A 16,050-nucleotide genomic window follows, 5' to 3' on the forward strand; every position below is an offset into this window, starting at 1 on the left:
CACAAGCTGTGACCTGCTACCTGTTTTGCATGGCCTGCAAAGCTAAGGATGGTTTTTACAGTTTTAAATGGTTAAAACAAATTCATAATACATGAAAGGTATATGAAATTCAAATTTCAGTGTCCATAAGTAGAATTTTATTGGAACACAGCCATATTCAGGGCAACAGACAACAAGCTAGAGATTCTTCCTCTCTGGCCCTTGACAGAAAAAGTTTGCAGCCTCCAGCACTGGGGAAAACACCACACCTTCTTCACTGCTTGAAGGACGTTTAAACTATGCTGAAATTTAGAGTTATCTCAAGAAGTTCCATTGCCACTAGATGGGAGCCTTGGAAACGGCTGGGCCTGGATAATTTCCATGATGGAAATTGTACTGCATTGTACCCCTGCCTTTCCATTTGAAGAGGATCATAATTACTGTGCTGCTGAGAATGGAATTCTGATAGTTCTACCACATCTGCAGGAAATAATCCTGGCTGCTTTCCTGTTGTTGACTGCAGGGACGAGTCCCACATCAGTCAGTTTGGTCTTAACAGAATGGGCTGAGTTTTATGAAGGTTGGACAGAGGGAGGCACACCTAGGCTGAGAATCTTACACACACACATGCTGCACTTGTGGGGTATTTTTTTTATCTTAATGAAACAAAAATGGGCTTATATAGGACATAATCATTTTTAACCAAACTTTTTTTTTTTTTTTTTTTTACCGGTACGGGGGCCTCTCACTGTTGTGGCCTCTCCCGTTGCGGAGCACAGGCTCCGGACGCGCAGACTCAGTGGTCATGGCTCACGGGCCCAGCCGCTCCACAGCATGTGGCATCTTCCTGGACCGGGGCATGAACCCGTGTCCCCTGCATCGGCAGGTGGACTCTCAACCACCGCGCCACCAGGGAAGCCCAACAAACTGTTTTTATTTGATAATATCTTCCTATATCTGCAAGTATTCATTACACACATCCACATGTATTCTTTTTAACCATACAGCATTCTATAATGTGAATATACTAGAAATCTATTGTTGGACATTTATCTTACTTGCTGTATTCTTTGCTGTCATAAACAACATTACCTATATATCTTTGTTTTGATTTCTTTGATTTTTTTCAGACAAATTCTAAAAGTGAAATGGCCAAGTTTAAAGAGCATATACAAATTATAAGGCTTTTTGATAGATTGTCCTCATAAAAGACTACTAATTCATAATCCCACCAGGAGGCTATACAGTAGGGCCTCTTTCTCCACAGCCTTTTCAACATGAACTATTTTCATTTTTTAAAACATTCCTGCTAGTTCAACAGGCAAACAATGCTGATGGGTGGTTTAACTTGCATTTCTTTAATTACTAGTGAAGTTTAAGACCTTTTCATGTGTTTTTTGTCATTTTTAGTCTTTGATTTAGTGCTACTTCATGCCCTTCATACATTTCCACTTTTTTCTATTGGGGGTAGCTTACTTTCTCTTACTGATTTTTTTTTAAAGTTTACTATTTTATTATAAATATTTTTTCTTCAGATTTTGTGTGTTTTTTGACATCCACAAATGTAATGGTGTCTCTGTTCTCTAATTCTCACAAGTGGGCACTATTAGTTTATCAGAGGCTCAAAAAGGTGACACAGATGGTAGATAGCAGAGGTGAGATCTGAAACAAGGCCCATTTAATTCCAGAGTCTATACACTCTTGTCAGTTACTACACAGTAGTTAGCAAAATGACCCAAGACTGCTGTCTCAGTAACACTTGGGAATGCAAATGTTAGAAATGCAGATTCTCAAGCCTCAGCCCAACCAGTCAGACACCGAGGTGGGGCTCGGCCGTGTAGCTTAGCCAGCTCTCCAGGTGGTGCTGGTGCCCACTTAGGCTGGAGAGCCACTGCACTACACTACCCTTCCTTCTGGATTTCTAGAGTAAGTGGCTGCACTAGATTAAATGAGGTAGAAAGATAAACAGGGAAATGGCAGCACCGGGGAGGGATAAAGAAGCCCTTGGCTGCCTGCCCCAAGGCGTACACGCTGTCTTCTGTTCCACGTGCCTTCTCCACTCTATCCTCCAGGAGGCCAGCCTCCACAGACTGTCCTAGTGTCCTCCTCCCTCACACCCTGGCCTCCCTGCACTGAGGTCACAATACGAACACTCCCAGTCCCCTTCCTTCTGGGTTGCCATGAGTTGGCTGCATCTCCTGACCCGAGGCCACAGCTCTGGCAGGTGGCCCTATTTCTCAGGTTCTGATGACTACTTCCTTTCTTGGCCCACACCTGCTGTTAGGAGCCTCAGGGATTTACACAATCCCTAACAGTCCTTTTTTTAAAATTTATTGATTTATTTTATTTTTGGCTGCATTGAGTCTTTGTTGCTGTGCATGGGCTTTCTCTAGTTGTGGCGAGCGGGGGCTATTCTTCATTGCAGTGCATGGGCTACTCACTGTGGTGGCTTCTCGTTGTGGAGCATGGGCTCTAGGCACTCAGGCTTCAGTAGTTGTGGCATGAGGGCTCGGTAGTTGTGGCGCACGGGCTTAGTTGCTCCGCAGCAATGTGGGATCTTCCCGGACCAGGGCTCGAACCCGCGTCCCCTAAATTGGCAGGCGGATTCTTAACCACTGCGCCACCAGGGAAGTCCCCCTAATAGTCCTTTATTAAACTCTCTACCCAGCTTGAGGATGCTATCTATTTCCTTTGGGATCTTGTTTGATAGAGTTTACAAGCCCCTTCCTGGGCCCTCATTTCTCCAGTCTCCTCTACTTTTACTCATTTTGTTGGTTGGTTTGTCTAAAGTCCCTGGAATGCACCAAGCTCTTTGCTGCTTCAGGACCTTTGCCTGAGGATCCACTGCTTCAAACACTTTTCCTCCTCTTCTTTGCCTGGCTGACTGCACATCTCAGCATAGACGGCCTTTTCTCTCAGAGGCCTTGTAGATCTTCTTCCAAAATCAGGTACCCCAGTCATTCTCTGTCAGACACCCTGCTCTTTTCTTTCATAGAACACATCTCAACTTGTAGTTGCGTAAATAAATGTGTGTCCATTTGTTCAGTATCCATCCTTCTCACTGGCCTGTGACTCCATGAGGGCAGGGCCCATGGCTGCTTTGTTTACAGTTATAAACCTCAGCACTTAGCGCATAGTCTGGCACGTGGTGGGTACTCAATAAATCCACAATGAATGAGTGACTGTCTATTCGCCATCCTTCCTTAGTCATACATCTGGACCTCAGGGAAGTTCCTCTGAGTACAAAGGTGCTGGCGAGTCGTTCCAGCCCCTGCAAATAGCAACTTTTATAACTGGCTGGTGGACAAACCACTAACCATACCCACAAAGCCCAAGAACAGATTTATCCCACAAATACCCACTCAGCCACGACTACTCTCATCCCCCTGGTAAGAATGAAACAAGAGGGGAATGCACGGGTCTATAAAAGCTATAAGACTCAAAGATGAGGTGCAAAGTTGGGTTATAAATCTCAGGGGAAGAAAGAGCAAAGCAGCTTGCCGATATAACCTTTGAGATGACTGTCCTGATGCTATAACATGCACAAAAGAATGGCTTCCCAGGGGAAATGCCAACACCTGACATCCACATTGTGGTCTCCCACATATGCATATGCCAGTGTTTACTTAACCATTCCCTTATTTCAACAAATATTTAATGAAAGTCTATGTACCTGTTATGGTGTGCACAAAGGGAACAGCTGTTAAGGCATTCAAAAGGAGCTAAGTGAGAGACGGTTATGTAAACAACTATCATGCAGTGTAAAAATATTATAAATAGCCTCTACATAGGAGCACAGGGGGCAAACGATAAAGGGATGCTTAGTCCTTTGGAAGGCTGCACCGAGAAGGCAGCACTGAAGTAAGACTTGATGTAAGAAGCAGACACTTGTGGGCAAAGGGGGAGAGAAGGCATTTCAGGCAAAAGAAACATGTGCAAGGGCAATGGAGGGGGGTGTGGGTTAGGGACAGAAAAGCCAGCCAGAGTTAAATCACAAAGGACCTTGCAAGGGAGCTTAGCAAATTACCTTTGGGCAATGATCGGCCAGAGCATTTAAAAGCCCAAGAGCAGCTTCTGGTTTTCCTGTTCGTTAAGCGGTGTTGATTAAAAAAAAATATTCACAACCTAAAAGTTAAGGGCTTCCCTGGTGGCGCAGTGGTTGAGAGTCCGCCTGCCGATGCAGGGGACACGGGTTCGTGCCCCCGTCTGGGAAAATCCCACATGCCGCGGGGCGGCTGGGCCCGTAAGCCATGGCCGCTGAGCCTGCGCGTCTGGAGCCTGTGCTCTGCAACGGGAGAGGCCACAACAGTGAGAGGCCCGCGTACCGCAAAAAAAAAAAAAAAAAAGTTGAGAGTTGTGTTTTATTTGGCAGAAATTTTTAGGACTTCAAGCCCAGGAGGCAGCATCTCAACTAACCCTGAGAGAACTGCTCCGAGGAGGTGAGGGGGGTAGCCAGGATATATAGAGGTTTGGCAACAAAGGGCAGGTAGTCTGAATGTCAAAATATTACTGTTAAAGAAAATCAGGTATGTCAAGTTATGGAATTTAGTACTTTTCTATGTATGGGAAGATGCAAGAGTCTGGGCTCACCGAAATCATTCCTTTGATATGCACCTCAGCTATCTGGGGCCAGCATCCTGTGTTTTAATATCCTGAGTTTCCTCAAGGCTCACCAGCTCACCATCAGCTGTGGCTGCAATCGCTGATGACTGACATCCTCTGTTTACTGATATGGCAGGCAATATTCCATTTATCAGCTGGCAGCGTGGGAGGACAGTGTTGTAAGACTACACAGAGGCACGGAGACTCAAAAAAGAGGCGAAAGTCTACAAAAGAGGGAAAAGGTGAACACGTGAACCAGGGCAGAGGCAGTGCAGATGTGGTTTCTACTACAGATGCTCAGTACAATGTCCCAGGTGTCACTGTGGAGGAGAGTGTGAAGAATGACCCTAGGACAGAGCTCTTCCTTTTTTTTTTTTTTTTTTTTTGCGGTACGCGGGCCTCTCACTGTTGTGGCCTCTCCCGTTGCAGAGCACAGGCTCCAGACGCGCAGGCTCAGCGGCCATGGCTCACGGGCCCAGCCGCTCCGCGGCATGTGAGATCTTCCCGGACCGGGGCACGAACCCGTGTCCCCTGAATCGGCAGGCGGGCTCTCAACCACTGCGCCACCAGGGAAGCCCAGAGCTCTTCCTTTTGCCTTGGCCAACTGCCCAGTTTTACCAAATGGGGCAGAGGTGGTAATAAGATAGGGGTCCTAATGAAAGCATGAAACCGCTTTTAACGATTAAATTGTGAGGGGTCTGCAGGACTTCCAGGTGAAAGCGTCCACTAGGCGGCTGTCAGAAGCCTGTGGTTTTTTAGCAGGATCTGGTTAGCGATACGGACTTGTGGCGTCACCAACGTGAATGGGAAATGACAAACCTAAAGAATAACATCTAAAACACTGAGTGTGAAACCAGTGTCAGATTTAACACTTTTCCTCCCTTCTCAGCTTGGACCAGGGAAGAACTCATTTCCCCAGAGGCTCAGGAAGGACCAGCGTGCAGAGGCTTTGCGTTCCAGTTGCTGGAGGGCCACCCCCACCCGCCGGACTGGAGAAGGGCACCTGCTTTTCCTGCTTCACTTCCCTGGAAATTCCGGATTCTCGCCGCTCCAGGACGGGGCCACGCGCACAGGGTCCCTCTCCCCTTCTAGGGGCCGCCACCTTGACCACGCCCCGTGGCTCGACGCTACCCTGTACGTCACCACCGCGCCCCCTCCTTCTCGGTTTCTCCTGCCTTCCCGACCACGCCCCGCGCCTCGGCGTGGCGCTTTGGTGTCATCACAGCGCGCCCCGCGTCCTGGCGCTGCGCTTTGACGTCTTCACCGCGCTCCCTCCCTCCCGTCAGGTGTTCAAGCTTCGCGCGCTGGCCGAGCTTCAGCCCCACGGTCGTAACGTGCGTTCTCTGTAGCCTCTCCCTTGCGTCATGTTCCCGGCCGTCTCCTCTCCGCGGACCCAGGGGCCCGGGGCCCGAAGGGGCCCGCTGGGCGCAGTCGGGCCGGGCTCCACGCCCCGGGCGACCAGCAGGAAGGGTCTGGCCCTGGGGTCTTCGGTCAGCTCCCCGGTGCTCTTCTCGCCGGCCGGCCGTCGTAGCTCGCTGAGCTCTCGGTGAGTGATCGTCCCGGGTTGGGTTCGGCGACTCACAGGCCTCCAGAAGCCACCGGAACCGGAGACGGCTCGGGACGCCAGAGTACTGGGAGAAGAGATCTCTGTCACCCTTGCATCCTTGTGTGTTATTTCAGCCTCGCTTTGATTAATTCATCAATTGAATCTTCGCATCATGCACTTTTAATGGAATTACCTTTGTGTAGAGGTGAAGAACACATTGGATTAGAATCCGTGGTTACCCGCCTCACTCTTAGTATCCCTGTGATCTGGTGTACGTCACTAATGATCTCTTCGTCTGCGAAATGATACCTGACCTGAGCCTGCGAGGAGTTAATATGAAATGCCACGATGCAGATGTAAAGTGACGGAGAGTGAGGACCTCAAACCCTGGAAAATCATTATATGTGCTTAACATACTAACTGCCCTTAATATCCGCTGGTGGATAATTAAAGGGATTTTAGCTACAGAAGTTAGCTTTGTAGCTAAATTAATAGGGAAAAGGCTTTCCATAAGCAGTGAGATAAGACTAGTAGTTTTGTTACCAAATAAAAGCGTGGCACACCAATTCACGTCAGTCGTGAAACCGTGGCCTGCATCTCCCCTTTCATAATTAAACTAGAATTTTAGAAGAAGCTAACATGTGTCTTGAGTGGTTTCTTTTGAATTCGTCTATCAAAAATGAATTTTCCCCTGCAAGAAGACGGTAATATTGGATCTTGAACTTATAGTTAAAATTTATCTATAGAAGTTTGCAATACTTTAAAGGAGAAATGATTTTTAAAGAATACCTTGTATCCTTTTGCGTTTTGTAAAGTGCTCTTCAAATGGTGATCTTGTGATTGTTTTCTACTCCTTTTGAGGAAAGTCAGTGAATAAAAGTCATACTTTGTTTTTTTTTTTTAATTTCTTCTTACCTTTCGGTAATTATTGAAAGAAAAAACCTTTGTTATAATACTTTGTCAGAAACAATGCTCTCAATCACTCTGTGCATCTCCTCATTTAATCCTGTGATAAGAGGTAGGATAACTTTTATACTAATAAATTTACACTGGTTTTCTGAATGTTAAGAAGAAGGGGAGAAGGAAATATAATTTCTACTGCTGTATCTGTTGTCGAAGACCAGGTAGCAGCAGATACTCACGACCCTATTTAATTTCTTGATTTTGATTGTATAAATCTGGTAGATTCTTATAATTCTGTATCTGATGAGAGCTTAAAGATAATCTAACCCAATGTTTGTAAAACTTTTTTGACCACAGAGTATGATAAACTCTATATTCTATTTCGTTTTTTAAAAATGTTGATTGAGACCCTCAAAATGACCCATAATTTGAAAAACACTGATCTAGTCCAGCCTTCTTATTTCACAGCTAAGGAGGCAGAGTTATAAAGAGTTTAAGTGAATAGATCATGCATCTAATTACTAGAGCATGAAAGTCTGAAGCCAAGTTTTCCTAAATCCTGTCAGTCTTTTTTTTAAATGAAAAATAAATTTAATAACACAGTATATATGAGCCAGAGTTTTTTCACTGTTATACTTCATCTTCTTGTTTATCAGAGATTTTCTCTTTATTACGAAAATATATACATAAAAATTATAATGAATAACGGAAAATTTTAAGTTATGAGTGCAATAATATGGTCTCGTTTCTTTAGAGGAACACCTACACGAATATTCCCACACCACTCCATAACTGAATCTGTGAACTATGATGTGAAAACATTTGGATCTTCTCTCCCTGTTAAAGTCATGGAAGCCTTAACACTGGCTGAAGGTGGGTATCATTTTCCATTTGTCTGTGTTAGCAATTCAAAATGAAGCCTAGGTCTGGCATGGAGATTGAAATTTGTGCTTTCTCTGGTATACCTTCACTTCAGTGGAGAGAAATAGGTGACTTATTTGGTTTTTCATTGTAATTAAGTAATATGATAAATTTGGGAAGCAGAATGAGTTCATTTGAGCGCAATCAAAATAAGTGTTTATGGGCTTCCCTGGTGGCGCAGTGGTTGAGTGGTTGAGAGTGGTTGAGAGTGGTTTAGAGTCCCCTGCTGATGCAGGGGACACGGGTTCATGCCCGAGTCTGGGAGGATCCCACGTGCTGCGGAGCGGCTGGGCCTGTGAACCATGGCCGCTGAGCCTGCGCGTCCGGAGCCTGTGCTCCACAACGGGGGAGGCCACAACAGTGAGAGGCCCGCGTGCCGCAAAAAAAAGAAAAAAATAATAAGTGTTTATGGTTGTACATACTGTATATGCAAAACTTAGTCCAATTTCAAAAGTTGATTGAGTGTATGAAGTTTAGCTTTTTAAACAAAATCCAAAAAACTACTGCCTCACATTATTGGTTTTAATAATGCAGTAGAATCAAGTCTTACCTCCATTTCTGGATCCTGTGGAGTACCCTGGAGGCTGTGTGCACAGATTTATGTTATCAATTTGGTGCACCATTAGAAGATTCTCCTGGCAGGCAATTAGAGTGGAAGTGTGGATGGTGCAGCCAACGCAAGCTTTAGAAAGACACCACTAAGGATGAGGAGTTGGGGTGACTAGAAGAGCAAAGTTCAGAGCATCCTGTGATTTCCTGGGACAGTGTTTTTGAGACTGCAGGTAGTGACAAATCAGTTTAGTGGTTCATGACCAGCATTTTTTTAAAAAATGAAGTAAAATAGATTGCAAAATATCAGAGTGCTTCTCATTTTGTTTTATTAAAATTGTGTATGAATGCATCATGATGTAAAATGTATGTCATACTGTGAATGACAGTCACAAAAGTTTAAAGTACTCTGTTCCACAAGAAGGAATATTTCTGATCAACTTGAACCAGCACATCTTGCCAGTAAGTCCATGGGAGCTTCAGGTCCGGTTATTTTCAGGCAACTAAACTTCCATGAATCTTTGTCATGCATTGTTCCTGTTTTAAATATATATTTTCTTTTCCCGTCTAAAAATTTCAGCTTAAATTGCATTTAAATCTTTTGACACACTCCTAGTTCCTGCCACCAGATCATGTTAATAAGAAATAGTACACAGCCTCAGAGGAGAGAGTCTCTAGAAATCAGGATGTGTGAATTGAAGAGTGTGTAAAATTGAGAGGAACTCATCCTCACGTGGAGACTTCCAAGTGCTAGTCAGTTGGTGTGCTGTGTTAGCGTCCTTGAGGGTTCACCAGTGGAGGATTTGGAGCTGCTGTAGTGCTTTCAGGAAAAGAAAATACGGAGCAGATACTCCAGTTCAGCAAAAAGCCCACCCTTAACCTAGGTATGATGTGATATTTTAGCTTGTACATTATTGATGCCTTTTATTTTGCCCCTATACCCTGACTTTTTTTTTTTTTTTTTTTTTTTTTTTTTTGCGGTACGTGGACCTCTCACTGTCACGGCCTCTCCTGTTGCGGAGCACAGGCTCCGGACGCACAGGCTCAGCGGCCATGGCTCACGGGCCCAGCCGCTCCGCGTCATGTGGGATCTTCCCGGACCGGTGCGTGAACCCGCGTCCCCTGCATCAGCAGGCGGACTCTCAACCACTGCGCCACCCGGGAAGCCCTACCCTGACTTTAAACGAACAGCAAAGCTCACATTAATTAAATTTCTAGGGCCGCTAATACATTTACTCAGGTTTACCACCAACATGTACAACAGCAATAGAGCAGTCCCCTTATCCACAGGCATATGTTCCAAGACCCCCAGGGGATGCACCAGCCCTTGTGTATACTGTGTTTTTTCCTGGACGTACATACCTGTGATAAAGCGTAATTTATAAATTAGGCACAATAAGAGAATGTCCAAGTTGCCAGTGTCACTTCTCTGTGCTTTCGGCCATGTTTAAGTAAAATAGGGTTACTTCAACACAGGGACCGCGATACCGCAACAGTGAATCTGATAACCTGCACTACTACTAAGTGGCTAATGGGCGGGTGGCAAAGGAATGATTCACCTCCCCATCAGGACATCGGGACGGTGTAAGATTTCATCACAAACTTAAGAAGTGTTATTTCTGGAATTTTCCATTTAATATTTTGGACCGCAATTGACCACGGGTAACTGATACCACAGAAACCAAGGATAAGGAGTGACTACTGTATACTAATTTAGTTTTGTCACTTAATACGGAATGTAACCATATAATGAAGTAATTTATACTTTCAAAGAGCTCTTATTTGAAAATCTTGTTCTTTTGAAGGAATGTGATTTTTCCTTGAAATATTTTATATATTTAATGAGAAGGTTTATTATTTGTGTTGCTTTATCAAAATTATGAATGTTACTAAATACAATATTATAAAAAGTAAGATGTCTGTTTATAACAAAAATTAAGAAATATTAAACCTAGGCCCAAAATATACTTTTTGCCTTTAGATATATTTCTAAAAGTAGTTGTCAAAGTTAAATGGATCTCTTGTTTTGGATATTAATAACTCTTGAATTATTCAAGAGTATTTTTTGTTGTGAGTTAACCTCGTTTGTGTGTGGTGATTACATTTTTAGGTGAAGATGGTGGCAATGAAGAAGATTTTGGTGTGAGGAAATTTTAAGTTTTTCTTATTCATACTTTAAGATTAATTACGTACCTCATTTTTTTTCTTCAGTTGACGATCAGCTGACTGTTCACATAGATGAAGGTGGATGGGCTTGTCTGGTCTGCAAAGAGAAACTCATTATTTGGAAGATTGCTCTGTCACCTATTACCAAGGTAATGGTTCTTTAGAGAGCTGGAAAGAGAGAGAGGAGAGGATTCCTAATTGGCTCTGAATTTTTACTCTAAATTTTTAGAGTTGTTGGAGGACCATAATCTGAATCTACTCAAGCATTATAGATTTGCATTTTCATAGCAATATGAAATACTGAGCATATCATTTCAAAAAAGTTTCTCCCCTTATCATGATTTTAAGCAAGGTCCATCTTATTTACATTTAATAAAATTAGAGACGTGGAAATTTTTAATGAATGTCATGCTAGTCACTCTGTCTAATGAAGTCTAAGACTAAAAACCATCCACATAAGCTGATGAACTGAGTTTCTTAGAAGATAGAAATGTATTTCACTGAATCTACTGAATGATGCATAATAAAATAGGAAAAAATGATACCAGTTTTTATAACGCTAATTTAACTTTCAATTGTCAACTTCTCACACAGGGGTTTTCATTTGTACATCCACTCCCGTACCCTCAGCAGTCTCTTTTTCTTTCTGCTCCATATCAGGCGTATTCTCCTGTACCACTTATGTTCACTGGGCCATTGTTCCACTGGGACTTGGGCTCCCACTTACCCAAACTCTTCACGTCTATTGGCCTCTGTACTGCTGCTGCCTAGAAAAACGTGTTTGTAGTTTTAGGAGCATAGGTGAGGGAGAGGGCCTGGGGTGGGCATCCTGAGTTAGCAGAGGAATGTTGATACTTGGCTGAGTCTAAGAAATGTTTTCTAGGTGACTTGGAATACTAACTCTGTGGTCATGCAGATTTTAAATGTCAACTAAACAAATCAAGATTAGACTGGGAAAATTCCATGGGAGGCCTACACACTTCTTTCAACCAATAGACTTTTGGGTCTGGGAAGAGATTGGAGTAGTTTATATTAAGGGTCTGGTCTAGCTGCTAAGTTTTCCTGATTCAATATCTCTTAAAATATTTTGTTTTAAAATTACTGAAAATGATGAAAGCCTGATCAAAAAGATATGAGAAGGGCTTCCCTGGTGGTGCAGTGGTTGAGAGTCCACCTGCCAATGCAGGGGACGCGGGTTCGTGCCCCGGTCCAGGAAGATCCCACATGCCACGGAGCGGCTGGGCCCATGAGCCGTGGCCACTGAGTCTGCGCGTCCGGAGCCTGTGCTCAGCAACGGGAGAGGCCACAGCAGTGAGAGGCCTGCGTACCGCAAAAAAAAAAAAAAAAAAAAAAAAAAGATATGAGAAGAAAGAGTATTTGTAGAATGGTATTTCCAGCAATGAATTAGAATCTAAAATACGCAGAGAAAGGAAATAGTGAAGCCAGATGCATATTCAAAAATTTGGATTTGACATGAAAGATTTTTTGTTTGGATTTGTTCTATAGTTATCTGTTTGCAAAGAACTTCAGCTACCACCTACTGATTTCCACTGGAGTGCCAACTTGGTGGCTCTCTCTTACTCTGCTACCTCAGGTGAAGCATATTCTACTCAGGTAGGTGACTTAAAATGCTTATTGAAGTACATTTTTTAAAATAAGGGAGTTCTAAAGTTGGAGGAATCATCCAGCCCAGTTCTGAAACGTAGCTATAAAGCTACAGGAATCAAGACAGAGAGATAACGGCAAAGAGATGGACACACAGGGCAGTGGAACAGAATAGAGAGTAGAGATACAGACTCACTCAAGGGTGGCCCTTTAATCTTTGACAGAGGCGCAAAAGAAATTCAGTGGATCAAGGATGGTCTTTTCAGTAACTGGTGTTGGAATCATTGGCTGTCTTTAGTCTTTATGGAAAAAAAAGCATTCCTCCTAAACCTCATTCTTTATGTAAGGATGAACCCAAAATGGATCATAGATCTAAATGTAAAATGTAAAACTAAAAACTTTTGGAAGAAAACAGGAAAAAAATCATCATGACCTGGGATTAGGTGAAGAGTTCTTAGAAATTACCAAAAACATGATTCATAAAAAAAAAAAAAGATAAATTGGACTTAATCAAAATTTAAAACTTGGCTCTGCCAAAGGCACTGAAAAGAAAATGAAGAGAGAACTACAGACTGGTAGGAAGTATTATACATCGTATATCCAACAAAGGACTTGTATGTAGAACATAAAGTGAACCCTCCAAGCTTAGTAAGAAAACAGACAACCCAATTTAAAATAGGACTTGAACACTTTACCAAAGAGGATATAAGGATGTCATATAAGCACATGAAGAGGTGTTCATATCATTAGCCATTAGGAAAATGCAAATAAAACAAGTGAGATACCACTACACCCCTATTACAGTGGCTGAAATGAAAAGCACTGACACTACCAAGTGCTGGCGAGGATGTGGAGCAACCGGAACCTCATACATTGCTGGTGGACCTGCTGGTGGTACAGCCACTTGATTTTCACTTCTTATAAAGTTAAAGTACCCTTGCCATATGACCCAACAATTTCATTCCTGGCTATTTACTTTAGAGAAAGTAATGCTTATGTTCACACAAAAAACAGTACGCTAATGTCATAGCAGCTTTATTTGTGATAGCCAACGGCAGAAACAATCTGAATGTCCTTCAAACTGATTCATCCATAGGATGGAATACTACTCAGCCGTAGAAAGGTATGAGCTACTGATACATGCAACAACAACCTGGATGAATCTCAAAGACGTCATTCTAAGTGAGATAAAGGTTATATTCAGTGTCAAATATCACCAGTGTCAAAAGGTTATATTCTATTTGATTTCATTTGTTTGGCATTCTTGGAAAGACAGAACTATAATGATGGAAACAGTGATTGCCAGGGGTTAGGATAGCGAAGGGTGTGACATTAAAGGGAAAGCATTAGGGAGTTTTGGGTGCAGATGGAACTGTACTGTATCCTTATCGTGGTGGGAGTTACATGAGTCCACACGTGTTTTAAAATTCACAGAACTGTAAAAAGCAGAAGATTTTATGCGGTCTGAAGAGAAACTAGAGTATAAAAATTCATAGAACTAAAACAAAAGGGGGAAAATGTCAATTTTACTGTATGATAATTTTTTAATGTGAAATTTTTAAATGTGAAAAAAAGGAATTTTGATTTCTGATTTCTGTCAATCAATAGTACACTGCCCTGGTTTCTTTATATCGGTGTCAACAAACTCCCGATTTGGGCTCCTTCTTTTATTGTGGTTGCTGAGTGTTATGGTCTTGTTTTGAGGCTGTTGCTGTCATGGTTGCCACCAGAGAAGGATCCATCCGCTATTGGCCAAGCCTTGCAAGTGAAAACACCTACACAGAGACATCCGTAGATCTGGGAGGTGATAAGACTTACAGTTTCCTAACAACAGTGCAGGTATATGATAGATATTCTTTTATATTTATTGGAAAGCTGTGATTTGGCTTGGAAGTGGGATTTAAATGACTTAAAATTGGGGGTTTTGAGCAGATCATACAGGCAGGGGGTGGGAAGAATCAAAAAGAGGCAAGAAAAGAATGTCAGGATCTAAGATTTGAACACTTGGAGGGAAGCCCTTCTCATAGGACTCTGAAATATCAGTAGTGCATAGTAGCCGATGTTATTCATTTCTGTCAGAAAGATCTTCATAAAATGACTTAGAAACTCTTAGACAGTAGGAGGAATGGTTTGCTAATATATACTCTGCAAGTTTACTGAAGAAATAAAATCTGATACTTGATTTGTTGAACCTGCATGATGGTGAACCTATAACTTAAAAATCAGAATTAAAAAATACATGCAGTTAAAACTGCAACAAAGTTATTCTGTGTAGAATTAATATTAAGTGAATGGATTCATAAGTAAGTGATTTTAATAAAATAGCACTGTTCTTTTAGATTTGTTTTAAGGTACAGATGATTTCCTTCTGTATCAAAGTGATTTGTGTTAATTTTCTTTTCTTAGTCTTAAAGGCTTAACTAATTTTGCTATGTTTGTTCACAGGGAGGAAGTTTTATTTTATCCTCATCGGGAGGCCAGCTGATTCGCCTGAAACCCGAAAGTGTAGGAAAAATTCACCAGCATATCCTGCCTCAAGGGCAAGGTGTGCTTTCAGGAATTGGTCGGAAGGTTTCTTCTCTTTTGGGAATTTTATCTCCTAGCAGTGATCTCATAGTAAGTTGATAAAATAACTTTGTTTTACAAGCTTCTTTCTTAGTGAAATCGATAAGTTGGCCATTTCCTATGAAGTTGGTATTGCCTCTGTATGAACAGTGGTGCACATGAGCTGAAAGCTTTGATCTTTCAGTGAAGCATTTTTATTATGATGGTCAAATGAGTTCATACCCTGTAACGTTAATATTCTTAAGTCACACAGATTCTCTTATAAGTACATTCTTTGAACTAAAACTATGATATAAAATTTTAAACGTGTTTAAGGATTAATTTTGCTTTCTAGACATAACCAAAAGTGTGTTCTCCACCCCCGTGACTCCAGCTATCTGTGTGGATGACTCAAATCTATGTCTGCTGAGCTTCTGCCTCAGTCTCTGGAATAGTGAAGGGAGGCTGATGGGAACTAATGAGTGGGGGGCATCTGCTCTCTGCTAGGTGCTCCATGTTTGTCACCTCCTGTAATTATTAGATGACCTGTGACGTAGAGAGCTTCATCTCCAATTTGTAGATGAGGAACTGGCCTCAGTGAGGCTAAATTGCCCAAGGTTACAGAACCACTCAGCGGCAGATTCATGCCCACGTCTGTTTGAATTGAGAGCACACCTTTTTTTTTTAAACTATGCCGTTCCCTCTAATTTCAGGTTGCTATTATTATCTGCTTCCTTAACTGGTCTTTGAACCTAAAACTTAACATGTCTGGAAACAAATTGCTCATATTCTCTTCTCTCCTGTTGACTTACGAAACTCATTTCTCTTTTGACCTATTTCTAATGGCACTGTCACTTTTTTCAGAGACCCAGGTATAAAACCCGGGGTGGGGTGGGGTGGGGTGGGGTGGGGTGTGTGTGTGTGTGTGTGTGTGTGTGTGTGTCCTTACCAGGTTCTGTAGGTTTGGCTTCTTTCATGTCTCACTGCCATCCCCATCTTCCTACTTCCATTGCAAGGCCCTAATATGCACTCTTGGTTAATTTCCCCTAATTCTTGGTACCAGTCCGCTTTACTCACTGTTGGCCCCTCCAGTCCCATTAGTGGCTAGAGTCATGGTGACAGGAGAAGTGGAGACAATTAGGGTTTTCACTCAACAGTCCTGTATACCCAACTTAAAAAACACATCTGTTCTTCAGAAGCAAGAAAGACGAGGTAACATACCCACGTGGAACTAC

The 16,050-nt window shown here is 42.6% G+C and overlaps 1 protein-coding gene and 1 long non-coding RNA gene across 2 annotated transcripts in view; one reads left to right on the forward strand and one right to left on the reverse strand.

Annotated features, from left to right (window-relative positions):
* Positions 1 to 7: 7 nt before the first annotated feature.
* LOC309798831 lies at positions 8 to 5,689 on the reverse strand. Its single transcript, XR_014293236.1, has 3 exons — positions 5,585 to 5,689; positions 4,570 to 4,805; positions 8 to 3,250 (listed from the first exon to the last, which is right to left on the reverse strand). It is a non-coding gene; the product is annotated as an uncharacterized lncRNA (long non-coding RNA).
* Positions 5,690 to 5,843: 154 nt separating this feature from the next.
* NUP133 (nucleoporin 133) overlaps positions 5,844 to 16,050 on the forward strand; it is a 55,218-nt gene continuing 45,011 nt past the window's right edge. Inside the window, exons 1-6 of the mRNA XM_082609426.1 lie at positions 5,844 to 6,127; positions 7,785 to 7,903; positions 10,712 to 10,815; positions 12,173 to 12,280; positions 13,976 to 14,110; positions 14,717 to 14,887. Coding sequence (XP_082465552.1) covers positions 5,946 to 6,127; positions 7,785 to 7,903; positions 10,712 to 10,815; positions 12,173 to 12,280; positions 13,976 to 14,110; positions 14,717 to 14,887 — 819 coding nt within the window. The 5' untranslated portion in view covers positions 5,844 to 5,945. The remainder of the gene's footprint in view (positions 6,128 to 7,784; positions 7,904 to 10,711; positions 10,816 to 12,172; positions 12,281 to 13,975; positions 14,111 to 14,716; positions 14,888 to 16,050) is intronic.

The sequence above is a fragment of the Mesoplodon mirus genome, assembly GCF_964341445.2.
Source record: "Mesoplodon mirus genome assembly, chromosome: 2".
Taxonomy (NCBI): domain Eukaryota; kingdom Metazoa; phylum Chordata; class Mammalia; order Artiodactyla; family Ziphiidae; genus Mesoplodon; species Mesoplodon mirus.